Source organism: Sorex araneus, chromosome 3, assembly GCF_027595985.1.
Source record: "Sorex araneus isolate mSorAra2 chromosome 3, mSorAra2.pri, whole genome shotgun sequence".
NCBI lineage: Eukaryota > Metazoa > Chordata > Mammalia > Eulipotyphla > Soricidae > Sorex > Sorex araneus.
This window is the reverse complement of record NC_073304.1, coordinates 222486843-222502258: the sequence shown is the minus strand read 5'-3', so window position 1 is coordinate 222502258 and position 15416 is coordinate 222486843. Positions and strand designations below refer to the sequence as shown.

At 56.9% G+C, this 15416-nt stretch overlaps 1 protein-coding gene across 1 annotated transcript; it reads right to left on the bottom strand.

Annotated features, from left to right (window-relative positions):
* Positions 1-9966: 9966 nt before the first annotated feature.
* On the bottom strand, positions 9967-14572 carry SOST (sclerostin). Its single transcript, XM_004620979.2, has 2 exons — positions 14324-14572; positions 9967-11786 (listed from the first exon to the last, which is right to left on the bottom strand). Exons 1-2 carry the CDS (start codon positions 14541-14543, stop codon positions 11365-11367), a joined length of 642 nt encoding a protein of 213 aa, XP_004621036.1. The 5' UTR covers positions 14544-14572; the 3' UTR covers positions 9967-11364.
* Between the last annotated feature and the right edge of the window lie 844 nt (positions 14573-15416).

Sequence of the window (15416 nt, the reverse complement as noted above, 5' to 3'; positions counted from 1 at the left end):
CACCCAGTGAAAGGAAACCTCCGGGGGCCTATAAATAGTTTGCCAGTACACCCTGTTGATCAGATGACATAAAAGTCTTCTCCCCACCTCTTTCTCCAGCGTTAGAAGAGGCAGCGTGTTCCTCTATAAAGAGTCATAAAGCCAACTGTGAGAAATGCTTTGGCCTTTTGGGGTAAGGGGTGGATAGCTGGCATCAGAATCACCCCCGGTGGTAGCTGAAAATGCAGGTTCTGGGGCCCCGCCCCATAGCCCGAAGTCAGAATCTTAGCAAAGTGAGCCCTGGGGTCCTGAATTTTGACCCTCAGTGGGTCATTCGAAGCCCAGCAAACTGGTGCCCTTCCTGGGATATCTGCACAACAGCAGCAGCGCCCCATTCCCGATGCCCAAGACGCCCCACGTTGAGGGAGACACGGCAAGAGCAGAGCAGCAATTGGCTCAGTGCCACGGGTATCCCAAGATGGCCTGGGACAGCTCCACGAATGTGCCCGTGGGGCGGGATGGAATCTGAAGCCCAAGAGAATTGCCCCGCTAAGGAAGGGAGCTCGGCATGGTGGGGGAGGGGCTTGGGGGCGCTCATCCTGGGCAAGTCCCCCGTGTTGGATGGAGTTACAAGGACTTGCTTCCCAGAATCCCCTGCTCTGTGTGGGTCAGGAGTGGAGCCGGCCGTAAGAGGAGCGAGCGTGAGATCCGGAACATCAGAGCAAAGCAGTCGCCTCTGGACTGAGGCTGGCGCCCCAGGTCGGCAGAGGGGCAGAGAATTGAGCAAGGGCAGCGGAGTCGCTCTGATCTCTAGCCTTTCTGCTCCTCTGCCGGCCTCACAGAGACCACTCCTGGGCAGCCAAAGTGACAAGATTTGACACTGAGACGAAAAGGACCAAGGGGGAAGGGTCGAGGAGCCAGAGCGGTGGGATATTTGCCTGGCATGCTGCCGACGAGGTTCAATCCCCGACACCCCATATGGTCCTTCAAGCCCCGCCAGGAGTGATCCCTGAGCCCAGAGCCAGGAATTAGCCCTGAGCACCGCTGGGTGTGGCACCCCCACAATTTTTATTTAAACAAGGAGGGGGTCAGGGTTCAGGGGGAAAGTGCCCGAGGAAGGCCTGAGGCCAAGAGTTTGATCCCAGTGTGCCCCCCCACAGAACCAGCTGTGATCCTGGCAGCACCCCCAATGCCTGAAGGGGATCCACAAGCACATGTATGACCTCCTCCTGCAGCCACCACAGCTGACACGTGTTATCTGACACTCCCTGTCCCCGCCCCCCACATCTAGTGCCAAGAAGGGGCGCTGGGTCTCAGAGGCGAAGGTAGAGGATTCCAGAATTCAAGGTGTGAGTGAGCAAAGCGAGTGGCCACAAGCGAGCAGGCTAGTGCTTTCGAGGAACTGACCAAGTGGCCGTGTGGGTGGAGGGGGCCCAGGGGGCGAGGACAGAGACACCCACGGGCGAGGGGGTGGGAGAGGAGGTAGGCGCTGGCTGCAGGAACTGGAACTCATTGGCAAAGTCTGACCAAAAGGTCCCTCCAAGTGCCAGCAGGCTCGGGGGCTATGATGGGTCCACGAACATCCCGAGACCCACATCACCGTTGCCCACAGCCCCCAGCTCCAGCCTCCTTTCAGAAGTGGGGTACCTGGCTCTCGGGGAACAGGTGACCCCAAAAGGGGAACAGGCCCCCTGGGTGCCCTGTGAACCGTCTGGTAATGTTTTTAGAAAAATGTTCCCTTTTCGTTTCGACTTCTCTTAGCCCAACAGACTCGGGAGAAAAAAATACATCTCTACAAATAGCGATCCCCCACAAGCAAGGAGAGTCATTATCTCAAATTGAGGCTGGTTTCTAAGAAAAAAGAAAAGGGGGGGGAATAAACCACCCAAATACCACCCTCCCCCGCCCGCCCCCGGCATACGTGAGGCCCGCCTGTGAGTCCAAGCTCTGGGCTGGGCCCGCCTCAGCAAGGGAAGGAAACGGGCAGAGGAAGGAAGGCAGATTAGAAAAGCTGACAGATGTAAATAGACTCCCAGGAGCCAAGCTGTCCGGCTGCCTCCCCAGGGACCTTTTCCTACCCAGGAATCTGGTTGCCTGAATGAAAAATGATATCATTTATTTCTTTAGTCAGAGCTAAGCTGTTTTCGCCAGACACAGAAATAACCTAACACCGCAACACCCAATTGTGAGCCACGTGATAGAGAAATCTATAATTTGGGCGCTTGATAATGTCCTGGGTGAACAGCCGAAGGCTTGGTTTCTTGGGAGGGATCCTGTCACCCCAATAGTCACCCGAGTCCCCCCCACCAACAGCTTTGCAAAGTGACTGAGGAACGTGAATGAAAGAAATGCTTTGGGAAAGGTTGTCTCAGAGCTCTTGGAAGCTGCCCCTTGTCATTCTCACCGCTCAAGTCTCATCCCAAGGTCAAACGCCTGTCCCGCCCCTTTCTGCTCAAATATGGTTTCCACATGGACACTGTGACTTCAGGGACCCGCTGCATGGAGCTTCCTGCTGAGAGGCAGAAGCAGACATGGGGAACGCTGTTCTGGCTGGGAAATGTGACCCCCACAAGGAGCAGGCTCATGTGCAGCGGGGACCGGGGAGGCGGCAGTCTCTGCTCTGCTCTCCCCACCTCCGTCACCCATGCTGGGGAACTGGAGGGCTGCTGAGGGTCTGTCACGACCTCCTGACAGAGCAGACCTGACGACCCACAAGCCCCACGAGGCGGTCACCAAACTGCACCTGGGTTCCACTTGTTCCTCCCGGCGTGGGAAATGATCCCCAGCACCCGATTTCTCAGGGAATCGTAGAACTCAGGCCGGGGCAGAGAATTGCTCTTTGCAGGGAAGTCAGTCCGTCCTAAATCTCACCTGGGCGTTTTCAGGTGTCTATGGCCTTCCCTTGCAGAAAAAAAGAATTTCAGGGGGGCTGGAGTGATAGCACAGCGGGGAGGGAGTTTGCCTTGCATGCGACCGACCCAGGTTCGATTCCCAGCATCCCATATGGTCCCCTGAGCACCACCGGGGTAATTCCTGAGTGCAGAGCCAGGAGTGACCCCTGTGCATCGCCGGGTCTGACCCAAAAAGCAAAAAAAGAAAAAAAGAATTTCAGGAGGAGACAAAATGGTAAAATATGGTTGTTTTTTTTTGTTTTTTGGTTTTTTTGCTATTTTTCGGTCACACCCAGCGATGCTCAGGGGTTACTCCTGGCTTTGCAGTCAGGAATTACTCCTGGCGTGCTTGGGGGACCATATGGGATGCCGGGGATTGAACCCGGGTCAGCCGCGTGCAAGGCAAACGCCCTACCTGCTGTGCTATCGCTCCGGCCCCAGAACATGTTTTTTTTTTTGGGGGGGGGAATAAAGGGAGATAACGAGACGCTCAAGAGAAGACACGGGCTTCTCCAGAGTGGGAAAGGCAATGCACCTGACCCATGCAGGGATGTTTGGGCCATTCCCCAAGGGAAATGCACCCTAAAGTAAGACAGTCTACACCTCAGGGGAGACGTGGGCAAACGTGCACTTTTTCCTCCACCAAATGAGGTTATATATACAATTTTCCAGAACTTTCCCCCAAAGCCCGTTGCCAGGGCAGACAGCTCAGAGATGTTGGTGGTCTTCTTTTATATCTTTAGATAAGGATCATGCCTTTGATGCAGGGTGGAGAGAGACTCACTCCCAGGGTGTGTGTGGGGGTGGGGGGAGTTTGGGGAGGTGAGTCATGCCGTGAGCCTGGAATTCTGCACCCTCAAGGGTTTCCCAGGTCTCCTCACATGAGTCTTGTGTCTCAAAGACCGTCTCAAAGGCCTTGGGGCTGGTTTAGGTTCCAACTAGTGTAGTTCACAGTCCCCTATGCCAACCCCCTCACCCCACCCCATCTCTCTGCCTGCAACAACACTGACACCAACGGATGCCAGGTGGCCAAAAGCTGGACCCTGCTCTCCATCATCTCAAGGTTGGGGATGGGGGTGGGCAGCCAAGGTCAGTCCTGGGAATGCAGGACCAGCCCGACCCTAGAGGTGTGACTTGAAGATGGAGTCCAGACAAGTGAGAAATGTGCCTGGAATGGCAGGATGGCCTGTGTAGCCGAGGGTAGGGCACTCCTGGGGGTTGTTTTTGTTTTTAAGTTAAAAGAAATACATTTAGGGCCAGGGGTGGACAGTGGGGCCAGGGTGGAGAGATAGTACCATACTAAGTACTTGCCTTGCATGGGGCCGGCTCTGGCTCACCCACACACACCATATATGGCCCCCCTAGTCCTGCAGGGGCTGGAATGATAGCACAGTGGGTAGGGCATTTGCCTTGCATGCGGCCGACCGGGGTTCGATTCCTCCATCCCTCTCAGAGAGCCTGGCAAGCTACTGAGAGGATCCCACCCGCACGGCAGAGCCTGGCAAGTTACCCGTGGCACAGTCGATATACCAAAAACAGTAGCAACAAGTCTCACAATGGAGACGTTACTGGTGCCCGCTCAAGCAAATTGATGAACAATGGGACAACAGCGTGACAGTGCGACAGTTCTGCCAGAAGCATGATCTAGCAGCTCTGTTCTCCGGGGCTCCAAAGCACTACAGCCAGGTATGTGCTGCAGATTGAAAAACAGAATTATGCCTCCCCCACCTCCCCACTGGGACAGCACAACCAAACCTGTGTATGACTCCTGGTCGTCACAAGAGCAACAATGAAAGGGGAGGGAGGGTGCATTATTTCTAGGAATCACATAAAGGAGGCCAGTGGCTGGGGGTGTGGCTGGCCAGATAGGCAGAAAGTGGGTCCTGTCCCGGGTAAGCCCGGGAGGCTGCATTTATCATTTAGATAACAGGGAGCCAGGAGGAATTTGAACCGTGAAGCGACACCATTTGACATTTGCATTCTAATCTATTAAGGGTCCCCTTTCGGTCTGGAGACTGCCACCTGCTCTATCAGGAAATCGATGCAGGCCATGCCTTAGATCATTGCCTGTGACCCTAAAAACATTGAAATAACCTAAATACCCACCAGCAGAAAACGATATGAACAGTGGAATCACCACATCATGTTAAAGGGTCCAATCATTTGAAGATGAACAGCGCAAAGCGGGAGCGATAGCACAGTAGGGAGGGCGTTTGCCTGGCACACGGCTGACCTGGGTTCAATCCCTGGCATCCCTTATGTTTCCCCAAACACCGCCAGGATTAATTCCTGAGTGCAGAGCCAGGAGTAATACCTCAGCACCTCCAGGTGTGACCCCCCCAAAAAATAAAATTACATAAAATAAATTTTAAAATGATCAGCATAGCACTGTAGCACTGTTGTCCTGTCGCTCATCAATTTGCTGGAGCGGGCACCAGTAACGTCTCCATTGTGAGACTTATTACTGTTTTTGGCATACCAAATATGCCACAGGTAGCTTGCCAGGCTCTGCTGTGCAGGTGCGATACTCTCGGTAGCTTTCCAGGCATTCTTGTAGGGATAGAAGAATCGAGCCCAGGTTGACCACGTGCAAGGCAAACGCCCTCCCCGCTGTGCTATCCAGCCCCTTCCATTTATTCTTTAAAACAGAAATGCCCACCAGGTAGTGGAGCAAAGGAAAGGATAGAGGAGACGTTCTCTGGCCTCTCTCTGCAAACAGGTGCTCCCAGATGGAGGGTGGGGTGCAGGGCCAGAGCTCAGTGCATGAAGAAATCACCCCACCTTCTTGGACTGTCTCAGCCTGACTCTCTCAGGGGGGCTGGCCATGCCGTTCCGAGCTGTGACTCCCAGGAACCTTCCCATGTGACTGTCAGACTCCCCACACCCACAGTTCCCGGGGCGGGGGGCGGGGGGGCCGAGAATCAGGAGGGAAGAAACGGGAGGAGCACTGGAGAGAGTCTGACCTGCCCTTCCAGAGTAAGACAGTGTGCAGTGTGCAGCACACACATGAACACACGTGTCAGGAAGCCTGTGCAAAACCCCCAACCACTGGCAAAGAAAAAAAAAAAGCAAAGGGAAAAGGCACCTTCTAGAGGCGGGTTTGTGTGGGGCTGCCAGGTGAAGGAATTTGCTCCTAGACTCCTTGTCCTCCAGTCTCTGCTCCCTGCCCCAGGGCCTCACCTGCACAGTCTGACCCTGCGTACAACTAACGTTGACGTACCTGTCGTGGGTAGGTGCTGGGGGCGAGAGGAGGGGAGTCCCGGCACACACGTGCTTTCCAGGGCTGAGGCTGCATGTTGTGGGCAGTCAGCAGAGGCCACTGTCTTTGAATTCCACAGCGTAGATGTGTTCTGGGAGAAAGGCATCACCTGCCCGGGGGCGTGCTCACAGCCAACCTTAAACAACCTGTGAGGCACTTTAAAAGCACCTGTCTCTGCATCATTAAACATGCAAATGATTCTTCCCTGGGACTACTTGATCAGTCACCTGGAGAGACAGGAGAGCATACAGAGAGACCTCTTTCTCACACACACACACACACACACACACACACACACACACCACACACACGCACACACCTTCCCACTATAATTATAATTACCATGCTGCCTTCCAGATCTGGGGTTAGCCTTGGCACAGAGACGCCTGAAAGACATCCAAGGCAATTAGTGGTGTCCTTCAGCACCCCCACATATCTGCAGGGCCTCTGCACTTGTGTGTATCCCTCCTGATACATGCAGCCCCAGTCATGTTGCAGACCCCTATCACACCACCAAACCCCCAATTGCATTTAAGTCTCCATTCAAATGCCACCTCCTCAGAGGCCCGGTCTGGTCTCCTCCAGGGGTCTCTCTGCTTCATCTTCCTTTCTGGAGCCCTCATGCCTGGATCTTACATACTGTTCCATCATCTCTCTGTCATTCCCACCCCACTCCCAGCAAAATGATAAACTTAACCTCAGAGGCAAACAGCTCCTTTCCCCAGAAATCCAGCATTCCCCTCCTTCCGCCTCCATGTTGCACCCCATCCATCCACCCACCTGGGCCCCAGAGAGAAGAATCTTAACTAGACTGAAGGGGCGGTGTGCACGCCCAGAGCTGAGTCAGGGCTTACTGGGGCTGGGGGCTTGCTCTGGGGTCAGCGCTCAGCAGCATTGCCCTGAAAGTACAAGCAAAGAGGTTGGGACTGGTCAAGGTGGTCAGGGTGGCCGGGGGCGGTGCCATTTGTTTGCGGGTGACCAGCCTCAACCAGACACATGGGGAATGCCAGAAGTGGCATTGAGGCAGTGAGGCATGGGACAGTAGGAGCCATCATTGCACAGAAAGTGGCATCCCTTAATAGCAGAGAAACCATAGATCTTATTGTCCAAACTTCTTATCTATTAATTTAAGTTTTGGGGGGGGCATACCCGGTGGTGCTCAGGACTTACTCTTGGCTCAGTGCTCAGGAATCACTATGGGTGATGCTCACAGGACAGTGTGGTGCCAGGGATCAAATCGAGGATGGTTGTGTGCAAGACAAGTGCCTTCAGCCCTGTATTGTCTCTCTGGCCTCAGCCCAAACATTTTTGAGAGTAAAGTGACGCCCATGGGTGCAACCAGACTCGTGAGCACATGACAAAGGGCCACACCCCCTGGCCCTGACCCTCTTGCCACCAGAGGCAACGCAGCTCTTGGTTAGAGCGGCCACACAGTGGAGCCTGTGCCCGTCTCTGTGCCAGCGGTGGACAGCAGAGTGCAGGGTGCAGAGTGCCGGGTGCAGGGTGCAGTGAGGGACTGGGAAGTTCTGGAAACCTCAGGGCAGGGGACAGGCTGGTCACAGGCACGTGGGCACACTGGCCTTGTTCCACCCCAGTCCCATCCTGCCTCAATAGCAAGGGGCAGGTTTGAGTTTCCTTGCCCCTCCCTCCTCTGTAAAGGCCACTGATCTGGGGACAGGAATGACAGCACAGCGGGCAGGGCATTTGCCTTGCATGTGGCTGAGCCAGGTTCAATCCCTGGCACCACCTCCTCGAGCCCGCCAGGAGTGATTCCTGAGCACAGAGCCAGGAGTCAGCCCTAAGTACTGCTGGGTGTCACCCAAACAAACTAAATAAAAGGGTTAGGTTTGGGGGCCATATTCAATCGTATGCAGGGCTGACTCTTGGCTCAGTGCTCAGGAGTCACTCCGGGTGATGATCTCAGGACCATAAGTGAGTCTGATCATAAAAGGGGTATGTTCGGAGTGGCAGTACAGCGGGTAGGGCGTTTGCCTTGCATGCAGCCGACCTGGTTTTGATCCCTGGCATCCCATATGGTCCCCCAAGCACTGCCAGGAGTAATTCCTGAGCGCAGAGCCAGGAGTAACCCCTGATCCTCGCTAGGTGTGACCCAAAAAGCAAAAAAAAGGGGGGGTCTGTTCAGTACCTGGAGTATAGGGGCCACTTCATGGAGTATGTGAGAGACAGACCCATTTCCTTCTGTCCCTCTGAGTCTGCTTTTTAGACTATTACTACAAGCCCCGTCTGGTTGTACCCCAGAACATGGTCTCCTGCAGGAAAACCTGCCCTCCCCCACCTCCAGCCAAGGACTTCTGATGTAACTTTCCGTAAATAACCCCCGGCCGGCCATTGACTCTCCTATTTTGTTGTGTGTTTTCTCCCTAGGAGCACGGGCAGGCAGCCTGGCCCAGCCTCTCCCGTCTCTCCGCATCCCAGACCCGGAGCAGTGTGTGCGGCCTTTGGAATCCCCGTTCCCCCGGCGGACTCGTTTCCCACCAGGGAGTGTGGGAAATGATGGAATGACGGAGTCTCTCCTGCCTGCACACAGCCACGTGCCACTGAAGCCGGGTGGGCACTGTGCCTCCCCCGAAGCCAGGCCATCTACGGGCATTGTCTGCGCCCCTCTCCCCTGCCAAACCTCTCAGCGCCCATCTCTGCAGCCTTCCCTCACCTCTGCCCCTGGTCCCAGGACACTTTGTACGGAACAACGGGCCCCAGGTCTTTGTCCATTGAGTGTCAGGGTGGCTGGCTAGGGTCTGTGTCCCCACTCACTGGGCCACTCGGTCCCAGAGACCCTCCCCACCCAGCCTGGATTCCCTGCGGGGCCTCAATGAGGCCTCCTAGGGCCTGAAGGCAGTAAGACCCGCTGATATCTGTTAGTCTCTTGGTACATGAATTGAGAATGGGCCAGAGTTAAACTGAAAATTCATGGGAGCAGACCTCAACTTCCAGTGGACGTTGAGGTAGAATTACCCCAAGAATATCTGGGTCTGATTCAAAGCTTTGCTATTAGTTATTCCTCCCGTTGCAACCAATCCCTGTCTCCTGAGAACCAGCCAGCGCCCCATGTGTAGCCGGCACCCCCACCGGCAGTTGCGGTGAACAGAACTCGGAGAGCAATGCAAGACATTGACAAAATCTCACGTTTCCGACTGAGGGGCTGGGGATGGAACCCCCGGGAGCATGCGGGCTTTCTCTTGAACACTAGGATCAATCCCTGGCAGCCTCCCACCAAATTCCCACAGGGATAAAAGCCGGGCGGAGCTCTGTGCGCTGCTGCTCTTGAACAGAACTTGGCTTTGTCCCATGGTGATCCCTGAATCAATGTGAGGGAAGACCCAAAGTCAGGAGCCAAAGCAGGGACTGAGACCTCTGAAGATGTTAGGGCCAGGAGGCTTAGAACGTCTCTGGAAAGTTCCAGGAAGAGGTGAGAAGGAACATGAATGCTAAAGAAAGAGAGGAGTGGCTGGGGGCCGTCACACTGTTCCCAGGATGAGGACAGAGGGTGCTCCATGGGGAAGCTCAGGAGATAGGGAAGGGCCTGACATGAACTACAGATAAAGGGGAACTAGAGAAGAACTCTGAGCCGGGGTGGGATAAGGGAACAGTCTGGGGAAAGCGCTATTAGAAGGAGAAACGAGGCTGAGGTGATCGAACTCATCTGGCAGAGGAAGACATCCAGATGTGCAAAGGCAGCTGAGGAACTTGAACCTTCAAGGAAGACGTAAGCCACAGGGACAACCACTGGGCAGTCCCAGGGCTCCAAGCTTTAAGCCCTGGTGACCTCAGACAGAGAACTGTGTGTGACGGAGAAAAATCACTCAAGACCACATCCTCGCCAGAGTGATTCACGGTCTTTATTAACAATGCCTCTGGGTTCGGCAGAACAGACTGGTACTTCACAAAGCAAAATGAACGTGGCCCTTCTCTACAGGAAAAACGTTTTGCATAAATAACTTAAGTGAGAAAATAAATATGTAACTTAACCCTTTTTTTTTTTAGAAACCACTACTTTCATTCTCGTGAGCAAATCCCACACATCGAAGGATTGCAAAAATAAAAATAAAACACAACAACACAACAGCCAGGCCGGTAGGCTTCGCTAAGGCATGTGCTTCTGGTTTCAAAAATAAAATAAAAATTGACAATGAAAAATGACACAGAGAGTAAGAGGTGTCTGGAAATGATTCTCCAAGAGATGTCTGGAAGGCAGTGAATATCAGCTTTGCAGATTCTCAGGCATTCAGCTTCACCATGGTCCCCAGAAACATCAGGGACCTGCAGACACGCCACCGCGCATGACTTTCCAGGTGGATGTGTGCAAGGGGCGGGCTGGCCTGCAGACCCTTGTGTGGTCTAGGACAGAGACTTGACAATGGGCAGGATGGGGGCTGCTCTTTGGGAAGGGGAGGGGAGATGGCTTCCCCGCCTCCTTCTCCACTGCCGGATGCTGGCAATGGAGAGATGGAGGATGGAGGGAGGACAGGTGGGGAAACCACCCAATCCTCCCAATTTTGGTGGCTATAAATACCTCCCCCCCCCTTTTCTTTTCTCCTGCTCCTTTTTGGCCTTTGGATGTCCGAGGTGGGAGAGCGCGGAGCAGAACCTCATTTTGAAAGCGACCCTGGCGGGGCAGTGATTCCACCTCTCTCTCCTCCCCTTGTAGATGCCGACTACCACCCCCACTTCCATTTTTCCGAAGAGGAAACTGAGGTGTAGACAGGAGCAGAGTCCAAAGTCGGTACCAGCAAGTCGGTGGCAGAGCTGGGACCAGAAATCCTCTCTATGCACCCGGGCTCTGCCTTCTCTGCGCCAGTAGGTCACAGCAAGCTTGCTGAAGGGTGCAATTTTCTGGAACCTTCTTAACCAGTCCCCAGTGCTTCTCACTCCCCAGCGCTCCCTGGAAATGCTTCCTTGGCGGCCTCCTCTGATGCTGTGGGTCAGATGCGGGGGACCCACAAAGGGAGGCGGCCCCAGGGGGGGACGGGACTGCGTGGCTCCGTGTCCGCGTGACTCCCAGCCCCCTCCCCGGCCCTGGTGGACCCCCTCAGTGGGCGGGAAGAGGGTTATTAGGGTTTTTTTTGTTTTATGCCAGCCCCCTGGGATCGGCGGGGCTTAACTCAGAAGGTCTCAACCCCTCGCCCGCCCCGGGGGCTGGTGGTGGCGTGCATTTGAAAAGAAAAACACAGACGCTGCAACCGCGCGCGCGGGCCGGGCCGGGAGCCGGGCGCGGTCCTAGTAGGCGTTGTCCAGCTCGGCCCGGTTGGCCTTGGCGCCCCGCGCGCGCGGCCGCGGCTTGCGGCCCCTGTGCGGCCGCGCGGCGTCGGGCCCGAAGTCCTTGAGCTCCGACTGGTTGTGGGAGCGGGTGAGGCGCTTGCACTTGCACGAGGCCACCAGGCGCACCTTGCGCGCGCGGGCCGCGGCGCCGCCGGGACACAGCAGCTGCACCCGCTGCGCGCGGTAGCGGTCGGGGATGCAGCGGAAGTCGGGCCCGCTGGGCCGCCACCACTTGCCGCGGCCGATGGCGTTGGGCAGCAGGCGCGCCGGCCCGCACTGGCCCGAGCACACCAGCTCGGTCACCGGCTTGGCGCTGCGGCACGGCCCGTCCGTCACGTAGCGGGTGAAGTGCAGCTCGCGGCAGCTGTACTCGGACGCGTCTGCGGAGAGAGGCGGGGCGGGCGTGAGCGCGGCTCCTGCCACTTCCTCCCCCCACACCCCGCACCCCGCACCCGCACCCCCACCCCGGAGCGCGGGGACCGCCGCACGCCTGTGTGGCACATGTCACTTAACCTTTCTGTGCTGGCAGGCTGCCGGAAGGACTGAACGTCACGGGCAGTGCAGAGCCTGGCGCGGTAAGGATCGTCTTTGCGGGGTGGGGGTGGTCTGGGACTCACACCTGGCAGTGCTCAAGGCTTACTGCTGGCTCTGTGCTCAGGGGAGCACATGGGGTGCAGGGATTGAACCCGGGTTGGCCACCTTACCCCTGTACTGTTCCAACAGGGCGCTGAGGCCCAAGGGGCAAACCAGCTGCAAGCTCAGCTCGTCCCCTCACAGGCTACTTCATCTCAGAGCCTCAGTTTCACCATTATTCCTCTTCAAGGGAGGGACTTCCTCATCCACCTGTCACCTCTGTGCCCCAGGGTCCCCGTCTGGCCCTCTTAGGGACTTAGCCCATCTTCTCTGTGGCTCTGTCTTCTCCCAAATTCCTTTTCCGGCCCCCCTGGGAGGGATGGGGGCAGGAGAAAGGAATAGGGGTTAATTGAGGGTAATAAATCAGGGCCAGTGGCTGCAGGGGAGGGGTGAGAAGTCTTTAGACTTGAAAGGGACCAGAGGTGCCACGTCCCAGCCCTCCTTGTCACCGAGCATACTGAGGCCCAGAGACAGCCAAGAAACCTGCTCTGAGGTCCCGCTCGGCGGGGGTCTCCTGTCTCCACTCCCCTGAAGCCCCCTCCAGGATGGAAGCCATGTGTCGAGCACCCAAGGGGGCTTTCTCCTGCCTTCCGGGAGGGGCTCGCCTCCCGTTGAAACCCTGCAGATGGTTGTGTTGGAATGATGCGGTGTCGGCATGAAAAGTGTGATGAACAGCTTTGTGAATCCAGCACCTCAACAAAAACGGTTAGACATAAAACCTGCAGGTTCTGTTCATCAGCAGTAACAAGCACGGATTAAGCACCTGCTGTGTACCAGGCGCTGTGCCAGGCAAATCAGTTGTTCCGAGTCAGGCAGATGGACACCCCAGGGTGACAGAGACCTGCCCCTGGTGGCGGGAGGTGCTGACGCCCAACTTACCTCCCCAGAGACAACCTCATCGTATCTCTTTGTAAAAAGGGGTGCTTTTACACGGCTCGAGGAGCACCTGTCCGCCCTAGCGGGCTTGTGGGGACAGTTTCCACGTGGCACTGAGGATAACAGAGCACCTGGGACGACAGCCAGAAGGGGGGCCAGGAAGGCTCGAGAGCGAGTCGCGGGGAGGTTCCCGTTGGTCTGGCGGGTCACCCTTGCTCCTGGCAGGGGGTGGGGCTGGCATCGGGGTGTTCTAGAATAGTGGCCGGCCAGGCCACCTCTGCAGACACTGGCCTTGCTTGAGTGGGTGGCTGTGGTTTCTGGGAGTGCAGCGCCCCGGGCGCCTGGGACTCGGCCCCCCAGAAACATCATCAGGGGAGGGGCCCTGACCAGGGGCGGGCGGCAGGCAGAGAAGGCTGTGCCTGCCCCACTATTCTAGGTCCAAGGTGCTGCTGCCTTCTTCGGGGTGGCCCCGGGCAGAGAGGCCTAGGCAGTGTCCCCCTCTCCCATGTGGACGATAGTTGGAGGGTGGCAAGGTTCCCTCTGAAGAGTCCCCCCAACTGCAGGGCCAGCTGTGTCCCCTGCCCGGCCCTTGTACAAACCTGACCGGAAATCCAGGGTGCCCTCCACGAGCTCTCTGCTGCCTGTCACCCCACCCCTCCCCCCGTCCCCCAAGAACCAGACAAAGCAGGTATGGGGATCAGAGCCTCCCGCCCCCTCCCTGCCCAGAGCAGCCCCCCACCCATCCTGGGCTGGCTCAGCCACCACCTCAGTCAGAAGCGCAATTGTAGCGGGGCTTCTCCTGGGCAAAGATGCCAGACTGGCACCCCTTTCCAAACATTGAGGGCTCCTGCTCCTGTTCCCAGCACTCCCAAGGGGTTCTGAGGCCCAGGAGTAAACTGGCTACAAACTCAGCTCTTCCTCTTACAGGCTACTTCATCTCAGAGCCTCGGGTTTTTTTTGTTTTGTTTTGTTTTTTTTGGTGGTAGGGCCACACTTGATAGCTCAGGGGTTACTCCTGGTTCTGTACTCAGGACTCACTCCTGGCGGTGCTCAGGGGACCCTATAGAATGCCGGGGATCGAACCCAGGTCAGCCGTCTGCCAGGCAAGGGCCCAGCCCGCCATGCTATTGCATTAGCCAAGAGTCTCAGTTTTTTGACCTACCAACAGCTGCTGGGCACAGCACAGCCCACCCGAGTGTCTGGTACTCAGCAGGCGCCCGCTCACAGCTGCCCCAGCCAGAGCGAGCACTCTGTGCCCAGGAGGGCCTGGAGCCACCGCGTCCACCCCAGGGCTGAGTCCTTACTCCCCTCTGTCCTTCCAGGCCCAGCCTCTTCCAACCTCAGACCCCTGCAGTCTGCCGGCTGGCACCCCTCCCTTGCCTCTAAACCCTCGCTCCCCCAGCCCTACCTTTGGTCTCGAAGGGGTGGTGGGGTGGCCTCCCCCCGTTCTCCGCCCGGTTCATGGTCTTGTTGTTCTCCAGCTCTGGCAGGGGCTCGGGGTATAAGCCCAGCTCGGGGATGATTTCCGTGGCATCATTCTTGAAGGCTCGCCACCCCTGTCCCACGCCCCCGCGGAAGGCAGCCTGCAGCAGCAGGCACACGAGACACAGGGCAAGAGAGAGCTGCATGGTGCCCACGAAGGAGGGCACCCACAGGCCTTCCTGTCGCACAGGCTCCGGTCCCCAGCCTGGACACGTTGGCCTTTTTAAAGGTCCCTCTGCCTCGTGCCAGCCAATGAGCGTGCTGCCCTCACCCCGGGGGAGGGAACGGGGTGTGCTCGGAGCAGCCCTCCCCCCAAACACTGCTCAAACAGCAAAAAATCCCAAATCGGGGCTGGTGCTCCCAGGTGACCCAGAGAGGGGGCAAGCCGGGGCCAGTCGGTTCCCCAGCGCCTCCCACGTGCTGGCTTGTGCTGGCGGCTGTGGTTTGCAGATAGCACGGTTGGGGGGTGGGGGGGGTGGCTGGGCTCTTAATCTCCGCCTCCTGGGGCCTTCCAGCCTTCTCAAAACAAACCTGGGACCAACTCAACAAAGGAAACTGCAGCTCCACGTCTGCCCTCTGCCCAGCCAGTGGTCCTGTTTCTCAGTTCAAGTGCATTTGCCACCCAGCAGCCAGATGCCCCCAAGTGTCTATTCCAGTCCCCGTGCAATGGGCAAGCAGCAGGGGGACCGTTGTAAAGGAGGTTCACTGGGGTCCTGGGTGGCTCAAGGAGCCAGAGAGCAGGCTTTGCATGCAGGAGCTCCGGATTCAATCCCTAGCACCGGAAGGTCCTTTGAGCACTGCTAGAAGTAATCCTTGAGTGACCAGGTAGGAGTCACCTCTGCAGCCAAACAGTGCTGGGGTGTGGCTCAGCCCCTCACCGACCCTAAAATTGTCAGACCCCCCTGACATGAGCCTCAGCATTGGCTTCCCTGACCCAGTCATCCCCCCCACACACCGTGGCATCCTCCAGATAGCGTCCACTTTGGGCAAGGAGATCGGGGACCCTGGTTCCAAAGCAA